The following is a 23453-nucleotide window of genomic DNA, read 5'->3' as shown; positions in this document are numbered from 1 at the left end:
CAATTTATTCTGCAGTGAAAAAAGAAATAGCTCACTCTGATCTTCTTACACTTTTGAAGTTCTCACTTGTAAAGCTCCTCTGGGTAGGTCAGGCAGAGATCATGGTTGACAGCTCTGTCTAACTGGCTTCCACTGCTCTGGGGAGTGGGATTTTGTAAAGCTCCTCTGGGTAGGTCAGGCAACAGGCTGGTTGACAGCTCTGTCTAACTGGCTTCCACTGCTCTGGGGAGTGGGATTTTTGTTTCCCAGGGCAGGCACAGGGATGAGCTGCTGACAAAAGCAGCTGTTTAGAGTAGGGTTGTGCAAATCTATGATAGTCTATATTATAGTCAGACCGAGACTTGGATGGAAAACATAGCCACATGAAGGGGAGAAAGGAAGTAAAGACAAGCTCCTTTTGTGCTTGTGGTCCTGTGGGTCAAAATGAAATTAAGCCCTGCTGGGGAAGCAGTGAAAGACAGGATTGCCAAATATGTTTTTAATGAAAATAAGTGTTGCTTCTGTGCTTTATTTTGCTGTCAATAATGAGTGTCAGTGGAAGAGCCATAAAGGACCAGGGCTGACAGGGGCTGGCTCTCAGATGCTGCCAGCCTGGGAGCCATCCATCAGGCTGCATCTCAGCAGCCCTGGCCCCGAGGAGAAGTCATGGAAAGGAGCTTTGGCAATGCCCAAGTCCCAGTTCCCTGGGTGATTTGGGACTGCCAGGCTCCCCTTTCCTTCCCCTCAGCTCCCATTCTGGCCCCTTGAGGCCTGCCTTGCAGGAGGGCCGTGCTGGTGGCCATTGCTCCCACTGCCCTTGGGAAAGCCTCAGTGCTGCTCAAGAACTTCCCTCCCTGGCAGAATGCATCCTGTGCACTGCCCACTGCATCCTTCCAGCCTGAAAACTTCCCAAGCCACTTATCCAAACAGTTCCCCCGTGGTAACATGCCACTGCCTCTGCCCCAGGCCTCTGCTCTGGCTTTCCTGCAGCTTCTCTGCTGCTGACCCCAGAGGCAGCAGAACAACCCAGGAATGTCAGCAGCTCTGTGTGCTTTCAAAGCCAGGCTGGATGTTTTCAACATATTCCCTCATTTTCCTGCAAGCAGACTACTGTCTAACATTTCTGGAAAGGCAGCTGGAGGCTCCAGCCAATTTCTATGACATTTTAAAGCTGCACATATGTTTAATATATCTACTACTTCCTTCCCCAGGGCTTCATGCTTCTCTTGCCATTCATCTTTTCATGCTGGATGCAGAGAATATGAGTTATCTACAGCATCACTGCCATAACATATGGCACTTCCCAACACCTACATGGCAAATCCATCAGAAGCTGTAACAGCTGCAGACTGACTCCAGCAGCGTAAATGCTCTACCTGGTGGGAAACAGCCATAAAAAAGGACTTTTCCCATTCAGAATTCTGAAAAGGCTACAGAAACAGATGCACCTCCCTCAGCTGTTTTCCTGTCTCCAGGAAGAGGTAGGAGTCAATGAAAATAGGAGGGGCTGGTTTGATCTGAGGTGAATGGAAAGAAGTGTGGGCTCAAAAACAGCAGGCCAGGTGGAGATCTGTGAGGTGGGAGTTCCATAACTCTGGGTGCCAGTGGGGAGCTCCAGCAGCATCCCTCAAACTGCCTGTGGAGAGGGAAGGGAAGCTGAGGGGTGTTCCTGCCCAAAGCTGGAATTGCCTCTGCAGCAAGGGGTGTATAAAAGACTACCAGTAACACTGAGCAAACCCAGACTTGGAAAGAAAGCAGCAAATGGATGAGGATGCCACAGTTCCCTCGCCACCTCAGAGCAATTCTTTGTCTCTCCTGCTCACCAGAGTGTTGGGAGTGCCTGCCAGGAGTGTGGTGAGAGGGTACAAACACCTTCAGTCACCAGCAGATAATCACAGCCCTGTACCCAGGGCTCAGCTAGAGCCTAAAGCATTCCATTGATCCTCCTACTTTAGGGCAGTGTTAGTTTTTCATACACCTAACATATTTATTTTTGGGTGCTGTAAGTATAAAAGGCTCAAGGGTGGCACAAAAGTAAATCCAAGAAAAGAGGTTTTTGGAGAAATACAGACATAGCTTGTTTCTCCTGCTCTGCCACAAAGCCAAAATAGGTAATTTTACCCAGTTCTATGACCAAGACTAGCTATGTACAGACACAGACTGCTTTCCTTTCTAACCTGTGCAAAGCTGGCTTCAGGCAATGACTGCCTGGAACAGCCAACATCCTCCAAATCCACACCAAGGAATGGTTTCCAGGATCAGTTCCAGTAGGAACCACTTCAGAGTGACTGTTCTCTGCTGCATCACACCACTGCTGCCAGGATTAGCTCACCTGGATCTCATGCCCTGAGCATTTGATGATGCACAGTGCGCTGACAGTGTGGGCAAAGATGGAGCTGGGGATGAGAAACAGAGATGGGAGGAAGCCCAGAGTGAGGAGGATGAGAAAGGAACTGTAAATACAGAGCCTTCCTGTAAAGTACAAAGCCATTTCACCATATGCAGGCTTTAGGGAATATACACAATTCTAGGGAACTGGCAGGGGGAAAGGGGAGGGTGACAGCTGAGAAGAAACAAGGCAAGAAAAGTACGTGCAAGGAAAAGGGACTTCAGACATCAGGGAGGTAGCAACAAGTTTGTGGATGATTAAAAACCTTGCTGTTTCTGAAAGGACCTGCATTCTGTGCCCTGCTGGGGAGCAGCAGACTGACCCAAACAGTGCAAACCTTTACCATAACCAGACAAACCATTCCTGGAACTCCACCAGGAAGCTTTGCAGTTGCCTTTGGCAAAACTGCAGGAGACAAGGGGGAAGGGCAGCTATCTTATCAAGGCAAGAGCTGCAGGGGGTGGCTAGGCACAGGACGAGGGAAAAATTTGTGCTGCATGCATAAATCTTGAATCCTAGCATTCCTTCTTCAGTAATCAAACAGCAGGCTATATTTAGCCAAACCTAAACAACAAAAAAAGAAGAACAGCAGGACTAGTCTTAGCTTCAACAGCTGCCACCAGCTGCTCAGAGGGGATACAGGTAGAGCTGGTGTCAGATGTAGTTAAATGAGATGGAACAGGGGAGGCAGCTATGCTTGAATGAACAGCGTTGGCATTTGGTTAGAGAAATTCTGCATTTTATGATTTCATGGTTAGCCAGAAGGAGGATCAAATGTCGAGCAGAGCATGAATGGTTTCCACTGCAGCAAGGGCAAGGCTATAGTGAACCATGGATGGGCAAACAAGCAGAGGAAAGGGAGGAGGTAACAGACACAAGCAGAGCAAATGTTTGCATGCCTAGCCCGGGTTCTGGTGTTCCTTCTCTTTAGTTTTAGCATGACAAGATCAACAAGTGCAGTTTTGAGAAAGGCTGTTGGCTAAAGAGATTGTGTGCTAAAGCCACAATGCAACTTATTTCACCAATTCATTAACCTGGGGCTCACCCTCTAAATGGGCATCAACATTATTCACTGAACAGGAGTTTGGGAAGGTCACTTCAATGCAACTGTTTGCTTGCAATATTACTTGCTCCAGGGGAACACATTTGTATTCTTGTTGGAGAAGAAATAATCTTAAAGTTAGTCACCTAATTACTGTTATGACTTATACACATACATGCACAGTCCCTTCAGAGAAGCTGGAGCTGGTTGAAAAGTGTAAAACCAGAGAATGTAAAAATTTGGAGTGTTTTATGAGTACTTTGCAGCAAAATAGTACAAAAATTTTTTAAAAAAATTTTCAAAATAGTAAAATTAATATAGTGGGTGTTAAACATGATCACTGAATAATCACTTAAGCATCTGGTTGTCATTTCCATTCCTAAGAACAAAGGCAAAAAAAAAAGATAATTGACCTACTACACTAGTGTAAGTAAAAAAAAAAACAAAACAAAACCCACAACAGAAAATCCAGTCTCTTTCCACCCACATTTCTGGATTTCAGAGGCACCTTATTACAGTAATCCAAACATCAGTTGGTACAGCTTGGACTTTGAAGATCTTGTGGCAGCTTTCCCTGCCTTACTAGCAGAGCTGTGAGCTTGATAACTAATCACTCCTTAATAACTCGTGTTTCCTCTGCAGAAGTCCCTGAAATGCAACTGGTGGGGGAAAATATATGAGCAGGGATTTGTGAAGTAGAAAAATCACTTTGGGCTTCTTTCCCAGTAACCCACAGGGTTTTTTGAATGGGGGGTGGGGTGACGATGAATGCAGTTCTATTTCCCACATGCCCAGACCTTGCAATTGGGAAGTGATCCCTGGTAGTGTGTTTCAGACATATCCCCAAATAATGAAAACAAAACACAGATTTGTTGAAGGACTCTCTGGTTTGGCTGCTACTTGAATTTTTCTGTAGAAACTTGCAAAACCAGCTATCTTTCTCCCAGCTATGTTCCCCCATCCTGGCTTAGACATGGGAAAATACCATAAGCCAACAGAAATATTGGTCTGCTCAGGAGTTTCCCAACTGTGACTCTAAAATGATTGGAGTTGCTGAGATCTTAATTTCTGTGAGGGCACAGGCTCTTTGTGAGGTGACACTCACTGAAACCACTTTTCTGGTCACCCTTTTGCCCAAATGGAAGAATCCAAGCTGTTGCTGGATCAAAATGGGACAACAGCCCTCCATCCCACATATCTGATTACACAGGCACTGGTTTGCTTAGGGGCTGATACATTTATTGGAGAACATCTTCAGTAGTGCTCAGCCTGGCACACCCACAGCAAAAAGACATGCCTGATTGCACAGGCACTGGTTTGCTTAAGGGCTGATAAATTTATTTGGGGGAAATCTTCAGTAGTGCTCAGCCTGGCACACCCACAGCAAAAAGACATGTTGGATAGCACATGCTGCAGCTGGACATTGTCTCTTTTTTGGCCAAAATATAAAGGCTCCTAAGCAGAGGTATTTTGAGCATTCGTAGTCAACTGAGTTATGAGTTGGAAGAGCATCAGCCATGCAGTGTTATCCAGTACATGGCCTGTTTTTCTCCTCCTGGTTCATACATTTTCACTCCTCTTCAGATTTCTAGGCACATACTGTGTCTTGTGGTGACATGGAAGAACAAGGACTTTAAGTCTTTATTAATTGCTATGACTGTCGTTTTAAAAGGAGCTATTTAGGAAATCCTCAGTTTTGTTACCATAGGAATGAAGCTGTAGGATTCAGTGAAAGAACAATTTAAACAGCAGTGTTTAAGTAATTCACTTCAACTTTAATTCTCTGCTCCATCCAAGCTCCTCTTGGCCGTAAAGAAAAAGACTCTAAAACTCTCTCCCCTCCTCAGTGGTGCTTGACTCCAGCCCAAATTAGGAGGTACAGCCCTGTTATCTATAGCAGGTCTTAGCAATGTCCCTTCCCACCCACAGAGCACTTCCTCCTCTTCCCAAGTGAAGCAGCTGCAAAGTGCTCCTTGGCTCAGGCAGAGCTCCTCATCTGGCTTTTTTCAGCTGCTTCAAAACAATGTTTATGCAGCTTTTATACAGTAAGAACAGGGTGAATGGAGGAGCACCTAGTGCACTGTACAAGAGCAGGTTGGGATGCTTGTACCTGGTGAGTTTGGCCATTACTCAGCGTAACTCTGGTCTGGGGAAACTCCTGTGTGCCTCCTTCTGAGCTGATTTGCTCTTCTTTTCCTATCTGAAAGGTTTAGGTCTCATTAAGTAAAAAGGCAAAACAGGACAGGTGAGTTGATTAGCCATTCTGCTGGTCTTCTCCAGCAGGCAGGAGGAGACAAGGCAAGGAAGGAGAACAGTGAAAAGCTGGCACTCACATTAGCTTTGCCCCCTGTTTGTTTTTTAGTCCTTTGACCCGTGGAAACTTGATAAGCAGCAAGAAAGTGCAAAGAAAGAAACATTTGGTTTTCCCTGGATTGAACTCTTTTGTTAAATCTGTTTTGAGATATCTCAAAATCTGAGATATTTCTTTCAATAGAGATGTTATCACTGCTCAGTGAGTATATTTTGAGATATCTCTTGTGACAGAGACTCAGATTTGTGAGCAGTGTTCTGGTTTCCCACCTCACATTTGGGAGAGCCTTGGAAGGGACTGCTTTGTAGAACAGGGTGTCTTTCATCCTTAAAACCTGGTATTAATGGTGAGACTGGGATTTTGCTCAGCTCTCAGTAATGCTAACAGGTCCAACAGCTTCTGTAGTGCCTGAGGGACAGCTTTGGCTCTCCACACATCCTGGAGCACAACACTTCTTTCTGCACAGCTGCTTTGACTCACTGGCCCAAGGTCTGGGTCAGGCAGTGGGACAGGAGCCTCTCCAGGACATTGCAGAGCGTGTCTGGATCTCCACAGACGCTGTCAGGTGCTTCAGCCACTTACAGATTAAGAACCTAATGCCTGGCTCTTCCTCAGCAATGAAGATGAGCCAGGAAAGCAAGCCAGTGACCATATTTTGGCATGACTTTCTGGCAATTACAGTGGCCTTATTTATCACCCAAAGTCTCCTTTTCATTGCTTGTGTGCTCCAGCATTCTGCCTTGTGCTCTTGCTTCTGGAGTCTGGCTTATCTTCCAGCTGTCTGGCCAAGTCTGCTCCAGCAAGCTCTGACCACAGGATCCTGTCCCCACAACACATGACAAACTGGCCGCAGGGATAGGGCATGATGTGGTAACACCAGAAAACACTCTATCAACACTATTCCAGCAGGGTACTGCCCACCAGACCCAGCTATCTGGAGGCTGCTTTGTGTCCAGCTCTGTTTCTAGCAAAGGTGTAACAAACAGCACTTCCACAGCTCCCACTGTTGTTGCTGTTGGCTACAGACAAATAGGTATTTTCAGACACCACCCCCCTCACACACACACACACACACACACTTATTTCTCTGCAGTTGGCCAAGCTGTTGAAACTGGATCCTTTTATGGGAATGTACAAGAGGGGTTTTCATAAGCAAGCTGGAGGTTCTGGAAGGCACAGTTGCTGCTCTGTTCAGGTAGCTGATAGTGCTCTGTGGCCCTTCTACCCCATTAAATTCACCCTGTTGTGCTGCCCACTTATTTGTGCCTTCATTGCCACACAGATTGGCAAATATGGGCATAGTCAAAAGAGGGGACCTCATTCATTATTTTATGTAATATTTCCTTGCATCTCAAAGGGAAAAAAGGAGAGAGGAGGAAGGCTTTGAAGGACTAGGATGTTTTTATTGGCTTTCTGTTTCTTCTGTCTCTCACCCATTTCCAGGGCTACAGGAAAACGTTTTTACTGATTATACTACCCTAGTATATATTAAAGTCTACAAAAAGGATACAATAGGTAAAAAAGGCTTTTGCTGATCCTGTGCTGGTGTAGCATTTTAACAGGTAGTTTTGTATTTTTTAAATATAAGCTCTCAAACTATTAAGAATACCGGGGGGGGGGGGGGGGGGGCCTTTTTTGGGGTTTTTTTTCTGGACCTGCAAATATTTCAATGTTCTCTTACATTATTTTGAATCCAGCTGAAAGACTGGAAAACCACAGAAACCATCAACTGAATGTAAGATAAACCAAAAGGGGAACCACTGAAGTTGTGAAACTTAGGTAGGACAGTGAAATATGAACACAAAAGAGGGGATGGGGTAAGGGCAGCAGGGAAGAAGGAAGAGTTTAAACTTATCCCAGTGTATTATCAGCATTCCCTCAGGCATTCTATTCAAAAAGGTGGAATTTAATCTTCATTGCCTTTGAATAAGCAGTATAATCTCAAAGAACTTCTGCCTCACATATGCCTTTTGTCCTGATAGCTGACAGAACTACTTCACTGATAGTGTTCTGCTAAAATACCTTCAGGGGAAATGTGCTTTTATGAACAACCCATTCCCAAGTTACTGAAACTGTAATGCTTTTATAGGACAGAACCTTGGCATGTGTAACATAAAAGTCACTTTGGGGAACTGGAGCTGGTTGATGGCAGCTGAGTCTGGCTCAATGCTCTTACCAGGACATCCTATCTCCTGCCTTCTCTTGTGCAGATTTTATTTCTAAAAGAAACAGTATCTTAGTTTCCAAAGTGCCACAGGAGCATGATTAGGCTCAGTCTCCTCATTTCCTCATCCCTGTGGTGCAAGGACTTGTTAGAGTGGTCGTGGAGCTGTCAGGTTAATGCAACATCCCTGAACTACCCGAGAGAGATTGCAAGCCTCACGCTCTGCTCCTCTTCTCACCAGAGGAAAGGCTTTCTGTAGGAATGGATTTTTAACATTTATGCCTCCCCCTTGTGTCTCCACCATATGAAATCGACAGACTATGTTTATTTCTCAAAAGATCTCTACAAACACAAACTTTACACATGGTGCTGCCTTAGATTGCTGGTAAACATGTAAATCCAGGAGAGCATTGAGAACAAAACTTTGAGTTGGTGCGTCTAAATCTCCTGTGGAAATCAGCCAGAATTACAAGTGTTAAAGAAGTCATCTAATATTTAACAGAGGATAGGCAGCATAATATTCCCTGCCTTCATCAAGCACAAGCTAAGAAGAGACAAATTGAGTATTACTAATTCTGTTCCACCACAAAGAATAATGTTTCCACCCACTCCATGAGAAGTGGGTTTGATTTGGGTTGGGAAGTTTGTTTTGGTGTTGTTTATTGTCGGACTTTTTCTTAACAAGTGATAAAAGTACTTCTATTTGGTAGAATGTAGAGAAAATAGCATGAAAAGCCAAAGAAGAGAGAATTCCTGGCCTGATCCCAATCTCCCTGACAAGAAGGTCAGAGATGTCCTTATTTATGAAGAGTTTATCTGCACTGAGGGAGCAAAAAGTTACCTGAAGACAAGCAGAAGAAAAAATCATAAGTCAAACGTACCTGACTTGCCCACGCCGGCTCGACCGAAGATCGCCAGCTTCACTTCTGCACTCTTGGCCATGCTGGAAGGAACACAGTGGTGGCAAACTCCCCCAATTATCAAAAGTGCAGCAGAAGAAGTGTTCCCAGCTCCTGCCTTCAGCTTCACCGTGTCATTGTGACGTCAATGCAGAGCCTGGGGAAGAACACCACAAGGATGGAACTGCAAGGAGCCAGGCTCTCCCCGTCCCCTGCCCACCCCCTCCTTTTTTCTCTCCTTTTTAAATAATCATGCTAATTGGTGCTATGTTCCTGCTTTAAGCATTGCAGTAACACCACTGACACATTTGGCATTCTTTGTGCAGAACCTACCTTCAGCTTTCTGGCTATTGCTTGGTTTCACACTGGCACTGTTAAGACTGCAAAAGGTACTTAACAACCCCAACCACCTGCCTTTCAAGGCTCCTAATTATTTATTTCTTCCTTTCTCTTTCAGCTGAGATTGCATATATTTACTGTGTTCGAATCATATGCAGGGAATTATTTTTTGTAGAATATATTTAATAGCTGTGAGCTCTCACTAGCACTGCCTGCAGATAGCTACTCTTTCCTTGAGCCCTCCAGCTCCAAAAAGGTTTCAATTACTCAGCAGCAGTTGCCTAAAACCCTCTAAGCACTTGTACCTTGCTCACTGCCCTAAACAAACCCATACCCAGAAAGTTCTCTAGCGCTCCTTATTAAGCTGCCTCGGCTCATACATAAACATTCAGCAAAGCACGGGGTCAGCAGAAGGATGCCAGAGTTTCTGCTACGGCACTTTGAGCATGGCAATTATCTATGCTCACAGTTTTGGTGCATGACCTTGATTTTGCTAACCTGGACAGTGAAATCTGTAACCAAACCTGTCATTGTAGAATGCTTAAAGATCTTCGGTGAAAACATGGCAATCGTGATGGTGGTGATCCTCAGCCCTGACTAACGCATCAAATACTCCCCTTAAAGCAGGGTAGAACTTCACGTGTGAATGCAACCAGTGACGGGTTTGCTGCTGAGCTGAAGTACCCGCTTTAGCCATGAATTCTAACAGCGGCGTAGGATGCTTCCCATGTCAGCACTCCTCGCTTTACAGCAAAATGCATTTCTAGCGTGTTATTTGGCAGGGAAAAAAAAAAAAAAAGCCGAAGACTTTTCCCTATACAAAAACGCTTGTAAAAAGAAAAAGTAAAGACACCTTACATCGAGAAAAATCACATCCCGATTGAACTCTGCTGTCTAAATGCTCCTGCTTCCTTTTGCTTGAGAGTATGTGACCACTCTCAGTCCGCACGGACAGTTAAGAGGCAGGAAATGTTTCAGGACGTTGGAAATCAGAAAATGGGATACTCAGGCACTGGCACACCGGCTCTTGCCTCCCGCGAAAGCTCCCAGCAGCGCTGCTGCCCCGCTCCCGCAGCTCCGCTTCGCAATTCCGTGCGGGCAGGTATTGACTCCCAGCCTCCGCTGCTCCCAAACGCTCCGGGCAGGTGCGCGGGGGGCTCCGCGGCCACCGCACCCGCGGAGCGAGCGGCCCCGCTCCGTCCGCCCGCCCCTCCGCCCCCCGGCCCGGCCGCGGAGCTGCCGCGCCACCTGCGGGCCGCTGCGAGAGGAGCGGGATGCGGAGCGGCAGGAAAGGACACGGAGCGCTCCGTCCCGGAGCGAAACCCGTGCCCGGAGGAAGGGATGCAGCCCTGTAATCCGGCGCTGCCGCAGCCTTTAATTATGCGGGGCAGCTGCTGTCTGCTTGTATGGGCTCTGGGTAAGCGCTTGCTAGCGGGCTGCCCCGCAGTTTATTTTAACATCTCGTGCTCGCTCTCCTTCCCAATCTCGCTGCCTCAGTGCTGCTCAGCTGTACCGCCCTGTGCAGAGCCAGTCTCTCCCGTCCCCACACAAAGTGTGACAGCGAGGTGACAGCAGGGCTGCTGCCCCATCAGACTGCTCTCCAGTAGCATCAACCTTCTACTCGGAGCTTTTCCTCCCGACTTCTGCACTTGGCAAAAGAAAGTGTTGTGATTTCAATCTGCAAACGGGCAGAACGAATCGTGCAAATGCATCAGCCTCTGCAAGAGGTTCATGTCAGAGCCAGGGATCAAGTTCTGAAACGATAGGACCGACAGCTCTTACTTCCTTGTTTATTAAACTATCCAGTAATATAAAGATGCATTAGTAACAGATGTGAACCAGAGCTGGAAAGCACTTAGAGTGCAGTGGATGTTCCTCTGTTTCTGTTCCAACTCAGATTGAATGCGATACCAGATGAGTAAAAGAAAAAGCTCTCCCCTCACTGTCTTCCTTCATGCAAAATTAAATAAAAGTTGGATTGGAAAAGATCTTCCATCGTCCAAGTCTTTCTACAGGAGCAAGATAAATGTTTAAGGGACAGGGTGGCAGTACTGAGGAGAAATGAGAGCAGAATTCCCCCTAAGAAGTGCCTGTTGGAGGCACTCAGGAGCAGATCTCAAAATAGTTGCATTGCAGATCATGGAAAGGCAAAAAAAAAAAAATAGAAGGCAGATATAAAGCAGTAGTTAGGTTTATGCTTTACTTCTTAAAAGCAAAGGCTTTAAGCCTGTTCTCACTGCTTGGTTTGCATAATTTAGAGGGATTCGTTTTTTCCATCCTCCTAAGAGAGCAACTGATGTGTATTTTGCATGTGGGGAAATGTGTGTTAGTCTCGAGGCCTGACATTTGTTTTGTGTCTATGGAATTCACCCTGCATGGGGCTGTCAAATTAAATAGGATAACTGGCTTTTCCAAAACAGCGGATAATTTATTGGGCATTAAAATCCCAGTGGTTGTGCAGTCAGCTTGTGCTGAAGTCTCCTATTGGTGAAGAATTCAATAAACACTAATCATGGACACAGGAAAAGGTTTCAGAGGGTTGAGACCCAAGACTGGCCCAGGAGTGCTCCAGTTGCTGTTTGCTTTCTGTGTACTCACAGTGTTTCATAAAGCTGATGATGTTTCGGGTGTTTTTTACCTGCCCAAAATGGATTTTGAAAGATTTAGTCTTTCATCCTGTTGATCAAGTGCCACCTTGCTTTGTCATAAGCAATGTGGTTTTGGTTGCAGTGGCTGACATAGTGTATTTTCTCCATGGTTTTGCCATCTGTGCTGATCAAAAAATGTTACCCTGGCACTGGTATTGAGATCAGTGAGTGAAGTCCATCATGTGGCTGAAGGATGGGGGAGGTTCCTTTTCTGCCTTTCCATTTTATGCAAATTTGAGAGAAGGGAAGCAGTGCTGGGGTCCCTGGTGGTCTATGTGCTGTCAGTCTGAATTCAGCCTGATCCAGCAGAAAATCTGGAGAACACTTGCCCATCCATCACAGCCAAGTGTCTTAGATTTCTCCTTTCTGCCTCTTGATGAGTTTCATGTAGTGTTTCACAGCTTAATTAACTTTTGAAAATAACATTTTGGTATATTTAAAAATATCATCCTTGTTTCACCAGGAGGAAGAGTAATCCCAGCACAAGAAGATAGCTGTTTCATGGGAATTACAGGCTGAAATTAAGTCAAGGGAAACTCACTCCTCTTGTACACTCCTTTTCTGCAGCTGTGGGGGATATATCTAGTTTAGCTCCCTCTTATCCAGACCTGACTGCACCCTTTTTCACTTAGGAAGATGCCACCAGTGGTCCAGAACAAGAAATTTGGTTTGATTACTGTCTAGCCTGTTGTCAGAGCTTTGGACTGCAGTCTGATCTTTGGACTACCCTTCTTCACCAGAAACTTTGATGGCTGAGGAGCAGATAATGAAATAGGAGTGTGAACAGCTTGAAATGCCAATGGACCCCCCTGTTCTTAAGTCAAAACAGAATGCTATTTCAGGATTGGTTAACAGAGATCCATCCAAGCAGTTACAGTTGACAGAAGCATTTTAGAAAGAGTCACAATTTCAAGGACCACTAAACAAAATTTTACAGGCTTAAAAAAATGTATCCAGGTGCTGCCAAAATCTCGAGAGTTCTTTCTCCCTGGTCTGGAGGTACTACTTTTTTAATGCCAAGCACTTCTACTGGTTTGTTTTTTTCATCCTGGATGCTTCTGGTGTGTTTTCTGAAGGTGTCTTTTTTTTGTGAAAGCCAATGGCATTTGATTCCTGATAGGAGGGAGAAAGGACTGGTGTAACACTGCAGGCCTGGGAACTAACATATGAAGAAGACATGTGAGCAGGAAAGGAGCTTAAATTATGGCTTGTTGGGGTTTTGATTTTTATTTTTTTTCCCTTTTGAAGCTGGAAATCCCATTGTAGCTGGAAACTTTGTAGGTTTCAACAACTTCCAAAATGAGATTTGGGCATGGGGTTTGTTGAGACTCATGAGAGATGAAAAGCAAGACACGAATTGTGGAATTTCATCTTCTGAGCACTTCTCAGTGCACTCAGTCCAAGTGTCTATAAACTGTAGAGCAGATCATGGCACAGGTGGCATGGATGAGAGAGCAGATCCTCTGGGACAATTCCTGCAGTAAGGAAGGGGCTGTTGAACTCAGGGCTGCTGTCTTGGCTGCTGTTGTAGAGAACAGCCCAGATCTGCCATGAGGTTTGGTCTAGAACAGAGCACATCTGGTCATTTTTGTATTAAATAGCAAATCAGTGACTTGGGTTATTTGTCACCCTTCCTTCTGCTGGGAGCTGAGATGATACTTGATAACTAGTAGAAAAACTACCAAATAAATAGCATGTTAACACTGTGTTTGCAGCTATTACTGAAGGTTCACAGGGAAGGATTCAGATTGTTTTCTTAATATTCAGAGAATATCTTCCAAATGTTTTTGTGTTGGCTCTCAGCAATGTACATAAATCTGCTCAGTTACAGTAATCTATCACAGTGAAAAATATTGCAACTTTGTCATTAAATTATGGATAAACTTTGCTGTTAGTTTGGCTTGTAGTCAATGTGAAATATTGCTGGTTTAAATTAATATTGCATTTTCTCATATTTTCCTGGGTAGCTTATGAAATGCTGATTTTATAGTTATGCGTTTTCTTGAGTGTAACCTAAGCATTTATAACTTCTTTTCCTCTCCACTTTCAATATATAGAAGAAAAATCAAATATGCAATGCAGGCTTTATTCTTTAGATGTGTTTATTTCTAATGGAATAAATAAACCCCAATCCTGTGAGTATTTGGACAAGCTTAATGGAGTGGCCAGAGGAGGTACAGCTTCCCCATCAGCACCACTTGAAGGCAGTCTCTGGAGCTGCCTGCAGAACCCAGGCTTCAGCATTTTGTCCCTTTTGGCTCTGTGAGGTGCCCAGACAGGGCACAGGAGATGAACATGGGATGGTTGTGACAGCACAGTGTGGATCTCACACGTGCAAATGCCTCTGTCCTAATGCAGACCTTCTGTCTCAGCAGGCATTTGGCACATTTGTGCAGAGAAAGAAACACACAGCTCGGGTTTCTTGCAGTAGCAAGATTTTTATCAGGTATATTTAACAGTGATGCATGAGCAAAGCTGAGAGGCACAGCTCAGTAGCAGCTACTGCCAAGTAGAGGAGCGAGGTATCTGCTCATGTTTTGTAACACATGGCCAGCAGAGACACTTCATATTGCCTGAGTTAAAATTCTGCTAAGCTTTCTCTTCTCACCATTGAACAGGTTGTGTCCTGAGAGTCTGTCCTTAAAAATGGGGAAGCTGAGAGTCCACACTCATGGCCATACAGCTGTGACAGCCCTGATTCCATCACAGCTTGGTATACTGTTATTTGGTTTGCTCTTCTGGTATTGTTATTTCTCTCTCCACACTTAGATCACAGAGAAATTGTTTAATAGGTTTTTGTTAATGCAAATTTAATGGCTGTATTATCAAAAAGAAAGCAGGGTGACTGTAACTCTCTACCACATATCTTGTAATGATTAAACATCTACTTACTGCAAACCTGAACAAGTTCAGTTTCTGCACCAAAGTAAATTTAAACTAAAAACGAAATCACCTACAGAATAGTCCGCAAATGGGCTCGAACTCTCCTCCTAGAGAGATTTGTGTTATGGTTTTAATAAAGTACACTTCTAGAATTAAAACCCACTGGTAACAAACGCGGCAAATTTTGCAACAAATGTGCAATCCCAGACTTTATTAATGAATGAGTTACACTGGTGTGTCGTCTTAATTTCTTACAGATGTATTCATGTTCTTTGAAAGTACCAGTGGAAATTGTCATAAATTCATTTGCTGTTCACATTAATGAATGCTAGCCCTTATTCTTCCTCAGTGGTATTATGATTGCAATCTGGATTGCTGTAGGGACCCCACTGTAATTCATCATTGCTTCAGCATTCAAATTCTCTGGTGGAACCAGATATTGGTGTCGACAACATCTGGAGTTTTATGTCTCTCATCTTTTTTCTACCTCCTTCCTTCTGTTTAATCAAGAGAATGGGAAGGGGAAATTGCTGCTGTTGTTAATGTCTTAAAGACCCTGAGTGATTGCTGGATTACCTAGGAGGGAGGGGACACAGCTCTGTCCAAGGAGGTGAGACTGAGGAGCAGCTGCTTTCAGCTCTCTGCAGTGCCAGCCGTCATGGCAGGCCTGGAGAGGCAGGAGAGCATTTTCCATCTTCTATTCTGAATCCAAGCAGTGGCTTTGACAGGGAAGAGTGTCACAGAAGAGTGTCTTGGCAAGCATATTACCTGTTTCCTTCACTGGAGCCATTTCATGTTCTGTAAAACAGTTCTGTACTTGTATCAAGGGGAGACATAGGCTGATGTGGATTTTAAATAGGAATCTTCATCTGTGCCTGATCAGATCCTTTTTATCCTACCAAAATCCTTCAGATGCAAGTCCACTCTCAGGGCCAGTGTTTAAATGAGCTCAGGAATGCACTGCCAGGTAAATCTTGAGTGTGGGCTGCTCCTTAGCTTAGAGTATGTCTGCCTGTCCTTACAGGGTGTCACAATACACTGCTCTGTGGGAGTGTGACCTTGGCCCAAGAGACACTTTGATGTTTATAAATTCTCCACAGATGTGCTTTCCCCTGTCCTGTCTGCTGTGCTTGGGAGAGGCTCACATAAAGATAATTCATCATCCTCCTTCGAGTCTAGCTCTTAAAATCCCTTCTTGCCATAATACTTAACATCAATTTGAGAAATGTTTGTCTGCAAATATATTATGACCACTGCCTATTGTGCTAAGGAATATTTTACAATCTTTGTCCTTCTCCATCTATCCAAATCCACCAGCTGTCTTCCAGGGCAAGGCTGGGAGTGTGTTGTGGTGCGAAACCAACCTTTGTGCACCCAAGTGCTCCTCAGCTGGAGTGGCCTCTGTGCAATTCATGTCACTGGGATGGTGACACTTCTTCTAAACACCCTGAAGGAAAAGTACTAAGTACAATTTTCAGTCAAGGACTGGATGATCTGCTGTCAAATCTGGTTCACTGTTGGGGGCTGTTGGGAGATAAATTATTTCTTCTCTCCTTCCCTGTGTACTTGGACTATGTAATTTTGCCTTAAAGTATCTTCCTTCTCTTTGTTGGTATTTTAGAGAATGATACACTGGGATTTATATCTCACTTTTCTCCACAATATTTTGGTGCAAATTCTAAAAGAAAAACCTGCCCAACTATTGGAATACTTGACGTGTTAGTGTCATCCAAATACTTTCTTAGAACTATCCCTGAGTTCATAATGTGGAATTTAGGAGCCTCAGACTCCTCTCTGTGCAGGGCACAGCTGGTGAAGGTAATCAGCTCCTCCAGCCTTAGGAAAGAGCTGTAGCTGTAGCTGGTAACAGATGCTGAGAGTTTCTGTGCTGCTCTGTGACTGTAGGACATGAGGTGATGGTGCTGAGGGATCATCCATCCTCATCTGGAAATCATTACTGCTGATTAGTTTAGCTTTTGGGTACTAATTACTATTACCATATTCCCTGTCAAAGTTTCTGGGAACTGGTCTTTGAGACTTTGTTTCAGGCATTAACAAAGACCTTTAGGCACCATTTGTAAACGAAGGATTAATAAACCAACATAAAAGTTTCTTAGGACAGAATGAGAGAAGCAGTCAGAGCTTCCCTCCAATGAAAAGGAAGAAATTGGTAAAAAATTGATGCTACAAGCCCAAATTTCCCAGCGCGTTATCCTGTAGATAGCTCTGAAAGGACCTACTTTAAAAAGCAACTAGTAATGCCAGATTTTCAAAATCTTTTAAGCACATGTTGAATTTCTATGGACTCTCTTCTCAATGGATGGCACTTGAAGGATTCAATAAAAAGCAGTAATTAAACTGCGGGAAAAAAACCCCCCTAAGATTAAGTCTCTAGTCCTTTACCCAGTGTTCCCATCTTCATATAAACACGAATCCCATGGAAAACAGTGTAACATTTTTACGGAGATTAACTAAATAAGCAGTCACTACTTTATTTAAACTGTTCATTATTTCAGTATGCATTGATGGTAAGACTGCAGGAACACAATGAAGTGTACTCCTTAAGAAACACTATTCTCTAATGCCTGTGCTGTACCCTTAATTAGTATGGTACCATCCATAATAAAATGTATTTTAAAAATTCATTAAATGTTTTGGGATGTAGTCAGAAAAAAAAAGATTAAAAGAATAAACGTTCCATTTTGAAATACTTAGAGGTAATACTTAAAATTAGTAGAATTTATCTTCTGTTTTGGCTTCAGTTAGAAATATAAATTCTACAGGAAACTTATAATTTAGAACAATGAATATAGCTGCCATGTTCCTGCACGGTTACAGAACACACTGTCCAGTGGTAAATTGTGTTTTTTTTTCATTTGTTATCTGAATGATCTTTCTCAGGAATGAAATAGCACTTTTTCTCCAGTCACACAAGATTGCAGTTCAGCATTTTAATGCATACAGGTGCAGAGCAAATGGGAACAGGGAAAAATATATCAAATGAAATAGCTTAGTTATAAGAATTTTATAATATTTTGGCTGGTGAGGATGAAATTTATTCCAAACTGTGAAATCTTAAACAAAAAAGACCAGTACCTTTCCCACAGTCAAAATTATTTCTGTTTATATATTCTATTTCCATCTGGTAAAGGACAGAGTTTGTCTGAAGAATATCCTTGTAGAAAAGGATGAAAGATTAAGACTTTTCTGTTGTTTTCCAGACTGAAACACCAAAACAGCAGCTCACTGCTGACCTTGAGCCAAAACAAAGAGATGCACAAAGTATAGCTCTTTTTGCTGAAGTAATACTGGTGAATAGAGCAGAAATGGCTTCAGGTATTACTATTGAAGTTCATCCTTTGCTAACACAAAAATATTGGTGAAAAAAATGTTGAAAGGTATTTGCCTTTCAAATTTTTCGATGTATGTTCAGGAAGTCTTTTAGAGGTCATGATATTAATGAAGAATTCTTATGCACATTTTCTGAGTTCTCTGTTGCTTTTGAAAACACCAACTCTTGCCTAAAAGTACTGTTAATTGGAGCAGTATTCATCTTGTGAGTGGTTTAATGAGTGGATGTGGAATCTGACATCTCTCCTAGGAGGCTGATGTTCAGATTCAGTATTTTGTAAATACTGGCTTTGTGTTAGAGGTTTCCAACAGGCAGCCAAACTGGGAGGCCCCATCCCATCCATCCTGCCTGTGGGGTGGGTATGGGTCTGTGTCCAAGCTGCTTTATGTTGTTTCCTCTCCTGGTTCAGTCAGCAGACAGGCTGAGAGGCCAGCCTGAGTACAAGCTCATCATGTGGAGAGTGTTTGTGGCTGCATGTGTCATGCTGGCTGTGACTGCTCACAGTGTCCTGCTCAAAACAGCCAGGGCTGGCTGGGTTATTTCATCTACCTTTTAAAGCCATTTAATGCACATCCACTCCAAGCTGCTGATCTCATTTTCTGCAGTCCATGGAGTTACTTCTAACTTCATCTTCTTTGGCTCTGAAGGCAACTTGGAGGTTCCAGTGGTTCAGTTAAACCTAACAATTTGCTGCTGATATGATCTACTTCCAGCCACCCTTCTCATCCAGCTGGAGATTGGTCACAGGCATCCTACCTCTGCTTAGAGTCAAAGTCACCTATTTTGGTGAGATGCATTGAGTTTAGCACACTCCTTTTTCTTTTTTTTTCTCTTTTTTTTTTTCCCATTGCTTGTGATTTTAGTTAAGTAGCTTAGATGGAACCATTTACTATTGGTCAAATAAGTCCTTTTGCCAACTGAAATGTTGAAGATTTCGTTCTCAAGGTCCATCCCTGTTTCCCAAGAAGTGACTGTCCTGCAGCTGGAGGGGTGGGACTCCCCTCCAGGAGTTCAAAATTTGGCATGCCTATTCTCTGTGATGTAACCTACCAGGAAAGTTTGTGGCTTTCATTCTTGTTTTCACAGAAGATAAGAAATTTACTAAACTTACATATATTATGGTACAATCTTGTATGCACTTTTGCTACATGGGTAATTTTTTGATCTCCAGACCACAACAGCAGCATTCTGAAAAGCTTCATATGCGTCACTCCTAAGAGTTTTTCACTCAACAAACTCTGCCTTAACTCCTGGTTTTGTCTTCCTCCCACTTTTACAACCAAGACCTTTTACAGCCACTTTAATTGTGAACTATGGTCTGTCTGGCTTTATTATAAGATCTGAGGCAATCACCATCATCACCTGCAGCTAAATAAAGGGCTTGATTGCACTTTCTCTTGATCCTGAATGGGGCAGACAGCTTGGTCCACTGTTGTCCCCCTGACAACCACAACCCTTTCACTGAAATGACCATCCCCAGAGGCACACGGCTATTGAACGTGGGGCTCAGGGTGGCACCTCTTAAAAGGCACAAGCTGCATTTAGAAATTTGAATTACTAGGCTGACTTTCAAGTAAAACAAAGATAAAAAAACCCTTTTAGGTTTTCAAGGCATGCCATGGGGAGAGGAACGTGTTTTATGTCTTTTTTTTTAAGGCAGGCAGCATGTGCATTCCATGACCCTGTTCCATCTGCATCATTAAGCCACCTTCTTCCATGACTTATGGAAATCTTACAAGCACCAAAACTCTGCTAACTATCCAGCCAAACTAAAAATAACCTCTGAAAATAATCCAGTGTAAAAATGTTTGCCTTCGAGAGAGAAAGCGATTTATTCTTTACAACCCTTCTACTGTGTTAAAACTCTGATTAAGTTACTGGTTACAGATGGTACCAAGAAATTTAAAGCTACTAATTACTTGCAAGCTTCTTCTGAATGATAATTAGAGAAACCTGGTGTAGGTGCTGCTTTCAGCTATTAAAATGCTGTTAGATTAATGTCTATGGAAGAAACATAGCTCTTAAAATTAGACTGTTTATGCATAGAAATTCCCTAATGGGGGTGCAAATTTGTCTTTCATTTGTACCAAGAGTTGAACACTCAGCCTACATTTTGAAATATTTTCCTGATTTTGTTCATTTTTCACATGACTAATTGGAAGGGTGTGTAAAATCTGCAGAGCTAAACTAGCACTAGCAGCAGGACTGTTCATTAAATCCTGCTTTCTGTGTATTCCAACTTGAAAAAACACATTTTAACTACCCGGGAAACAACCAAAAACTGGGGATGTGGTTTCATCATTTTGGAGGGCTTTCATTTAAGGAGAGGAGACTCATCTGAGTGCTGCTCTGTTGCCAGTGGAGAAAAGGGAGGAGTCCTGCAGGTAACTCAGGACACCTGCAGAGCCTGATTTCTGGTTTAACAGCAGCAAATCCTGATCTCTGCTTATAAAGGGAGCAAAGAGGGTTAGCCTCCCTTTGCCATTTGGAATTAATGCCTTTGCCTGTTAAGACTCATAACTCCCTTGGGTGTCTTCCTACTCCTGTGCCAGGTAAGGGGATGGTATGTAGGGATACTGACTTGTAGAAACATTTATTAATAGCTGCATCAACCACAAATTGTTGTGAGCTCTGAATTTATTGGGTTCATTGTGTGCTCTGTGTGGTGTAAGGCTTTGAAATGCGATCGCCAGCCAGTTTCTGGCACAGAGAGGAAACTTCTAGAAAGGGACCTTACCAAATCTCTTGGAATATTTTTATTTAATTCATAGGAGAAACAGAACAACCACCACAACAACAAAAAACCCCCACAAAACCAAAAAAATGCACCCAAAAATAGACCATTAGTGGCTTCTTTGTAATGTGTTGGGTTTGAAACTGCTGAGACAGTAGAATAGCATTGGAGCTCTGTAGCCAAATCATAATAAGAAATGTTTTATCTCTGATGTGTAGGACAGTGATACTGTCTGAGGGAGCATTTCCAACAAGAAGCAGGTGGAGAATCTTCATATCTTATATCTACCCAGTTTAATACTTGAATTCTGAACAGCTTTATCAGTTACTTGTGAATATCTGAAAAAAGTATTGGAAACATTTGTTTGCAATAGGGTTTGAGTGGTTTTTGAGTTATTTGGTTTGAATTATGCTTACTAAAGACATCTCTCTGTTTGATGCTCTTGTTCTTAAACAGCAACTTTCATATTTAAGCACCACTTTTAAAACCAGGGTCCTGTGCAAGGATGACAACCTCATTTGGGAGTTATTCCACATCATGCTGTGTCTTCCTGCCCCTGAATGCACTGGAATTTGTGCATTCCTGAGGCTCAGCAGGGCTGGACCCCTAAAGTCAGCACTGGGTGCTGCAGGCTTCTGGCTTGACATAAAGGAGAAAAATATCACCCAGAGGACAATCAGACCTTGGAAAGGGCTACCAGAGAGGCTGCAGACTCTGTTTTGCAATCTTTTTTTAACACCCAGCTGAAGAAGCTGTGGGCAGACAGGTCTGCATCCAGGGCTGAGCCTGCTTCTAGCAGGAGGCTGAGCTAGAGGTGGCATCCAACCTGAATTTTTTCCAGAGTTCTGTGGTCTGAGCTTTAATTTTGTGTATTTCAATGCCTTTGTGTAATTATTTTTTAGAAAGTGGCATGCTTACATGAGTTGACTGTAATTATGCTATTCAATAATTATGATAATTTTATCATTAAAAAGAGGTCATGCTTTCTGGCAGGAATAGACAAAAACATTTTTTATAGATTCCTAAAGATAGTACTTATTGCCATAAGGCCTACTTTGTTTCTGCATAGGAAAATTTTTCCATCAATTACTAATGACAGACTAAGATAATGGCCTATAAATTGAGTAAAAAATAATTAAAATAATTGCACCATAGTTACTTAGAATTAAAGGCTTTTAAAAAATGTTCCTCTTTAAGAAGTAGAAATGTCTAAAACCAGGGGTCTATTTGTTACAGAAGAAGAGTAGACTGGAGTAGAAACTACACAATTCAGATTTCACATAAAAGTTCTGCTTTCCAACATTCACCCACTTGTTGAGTTATGTTGAGCTTAAAGCTTCCTGTTTAGGTAACAATATTTTCATTTTTCTTTCAGATGGAAGAACAATTACTGCTGTTTTAAAGGACGTGTTTTTGATTTTGGCTACTGATCCTTCAAACCAGGTAATTACTCAAATGTATCCCAAGTTGTCCATTTTCCATTGTTGAAAAATAATTAATTCATTGTTCCTGTGCCTGTTCTGAAGACCTGAATGGCAGAGTTGAAGGCTGTGGAGAGTCCAATGTTGTGGTTTTTTTGAAAGATTTGAAGAATATACTTGTTTACATTGCAGAAAGGATTGATTGTTGCAGTTTTGAAATTCTTCAACAACAGCAATAACAGGGAGACTTTCAGTGACTGAATATTTTTTACATTTTTGTAATGAAAAAGTAGATTTTATGCATGTTGAAGGTTGACATAATACATTTATTGGGATTACAGGTAAATCATGGCAAAGTGCAAAAGATGATAGGCAGTTTTATTCAACGATAGAATTTATCTCTCCAGTATTTCTTACTTTGACTTTTATTAAGTAGAATCAATGTCAGTTACAAAAATTAATGAATTGTGTTTTTTCCTCTGTGAAAAATCTCAGCTTTTAAAGCAAAATTTTTAAGGGTAAGGCTTGACCAAGGAAGAGCTATCTGAGTTCTGTATTCCTAAGGGTCAGCAGTGTGTGAGTGAATTTTCCAGCAGATTTGTAGCAGGCCATGGGTGATGTCTCTTCTTTGTTGTAAACTCATGCTCACTTCTACCTTCAATGAAACAGCACAAACCTCTTCTCCTTGTATAACCAAGCTCAGACAGGCTGCAGAAATGTACTGGTAATGGCTTCTCTGACGTGTCAAAAGCCTGTAGTATTTTTAGGTCTGTGACTTCATAACCCATGGGATTTCTGGCTTTACTTCATCTTGTTGAGCATGAGCACATGGTATTTTATCTTATGTGGGCTTGGGAGTTCTTGCTGCATGGAGACTTTTTTCCCTGCACAAGCTGCAGGTCTTGTGCAAAACTTGCTGGGGAAGGCTTGAAGTCAGATGTGATGAATTTTGACCTGGATTTGAGAAAGGGAAAGTGGGTACACACACACACACACACAGAGGCTGGGTTTTAAGACAATTTTGACCTGGATTCAGGTATTTTACAGCTGTGCTGCTCCTTAGAGCTACAGCTAGAGCTCACTGTGGCAAGGAATATGGAATGCAGTCCTGGAGCTGTGCTCTTTGCCAATAGGCAAGTTTTGCTGGTTGTTATGGCCTTAATTAGTCCTAAAGGCTTCAGGAGCCAGGTCTGGGAGGAAGGTGCTCCTTAGGTGGATTATCTGCCACATTGTCCTTCAGGGTGAGGCTTGGTGGAAAAGGCCGAGTTCCAGGAGGAAAATAATCATTTGCA

The 23453-nt window shown here is 42.9% G+C and overlaps 2 protein-coding genes across 3 annotated transcripts in view; one reads left to right on the top strand and one right to left on the bottom strand.

Moving 5' to 3' along the window:
- Positions 1–9746, bottom strand: part of RERG (RAS like estrogen regulated growth inhibitor) — a 95980-nt gene extending 86234 nt beyond the window's left edge. Inside the window, exon 1 of the mRNA XM_039708257.1 lies at positions 8767–9746. Coding sequence (XP_039564191.1) covers positions 8767–8827 — 61 coding nt within the window. The 5' untranslated portion in view covers positions 8828–9746. The remainder of the gene's footprint in view (positions 1–8766) is intronic.
- A 10672-nt stretch (positions 9747–20418) lies between these two features.
- PTPRO (protein tyrosine phosphatase receptor type O) overlaps positions 20419–23453 on the top strand; it is a 170173-nt gene continuing 167138 nt past the window's right edge. For both annotated transcript variants that reach the window (XM_039708355.1, XM_039708354.1), the window contains exons 1-2: positions 20419–20558; positions 22116–22183. In XM_039708355.1, the coding sequence (XP_039564289.1) occupies positions 20501–20558; positions 22116–22183 (126 nt within the window). In that variant the 5' untranslated portion in view covers positions 20419–20500. The remainder of the gene's footprint in view (positions 20559–22115; positions 22184–23453) is intronic.

Source organism: Passer montanus, unplaced genomic scaffold, assembly GCF_014805655.1.
Source record: "Passer montanus isolate IOZ18808 unplaced genomic scaffold, ASM1480565v1 scaffold20, whole genome shotgun sequence".
Lineage (NCBI taxonomy): Eukaryota > Metazoa > Chordata > Aves > Passeriformes > Passeridae > Passer > Passer montanus.
Note: the sequence above shows the minus strand (reverse complement) of the source record. Positions and strands in the feature narration are given on the sequence as shown.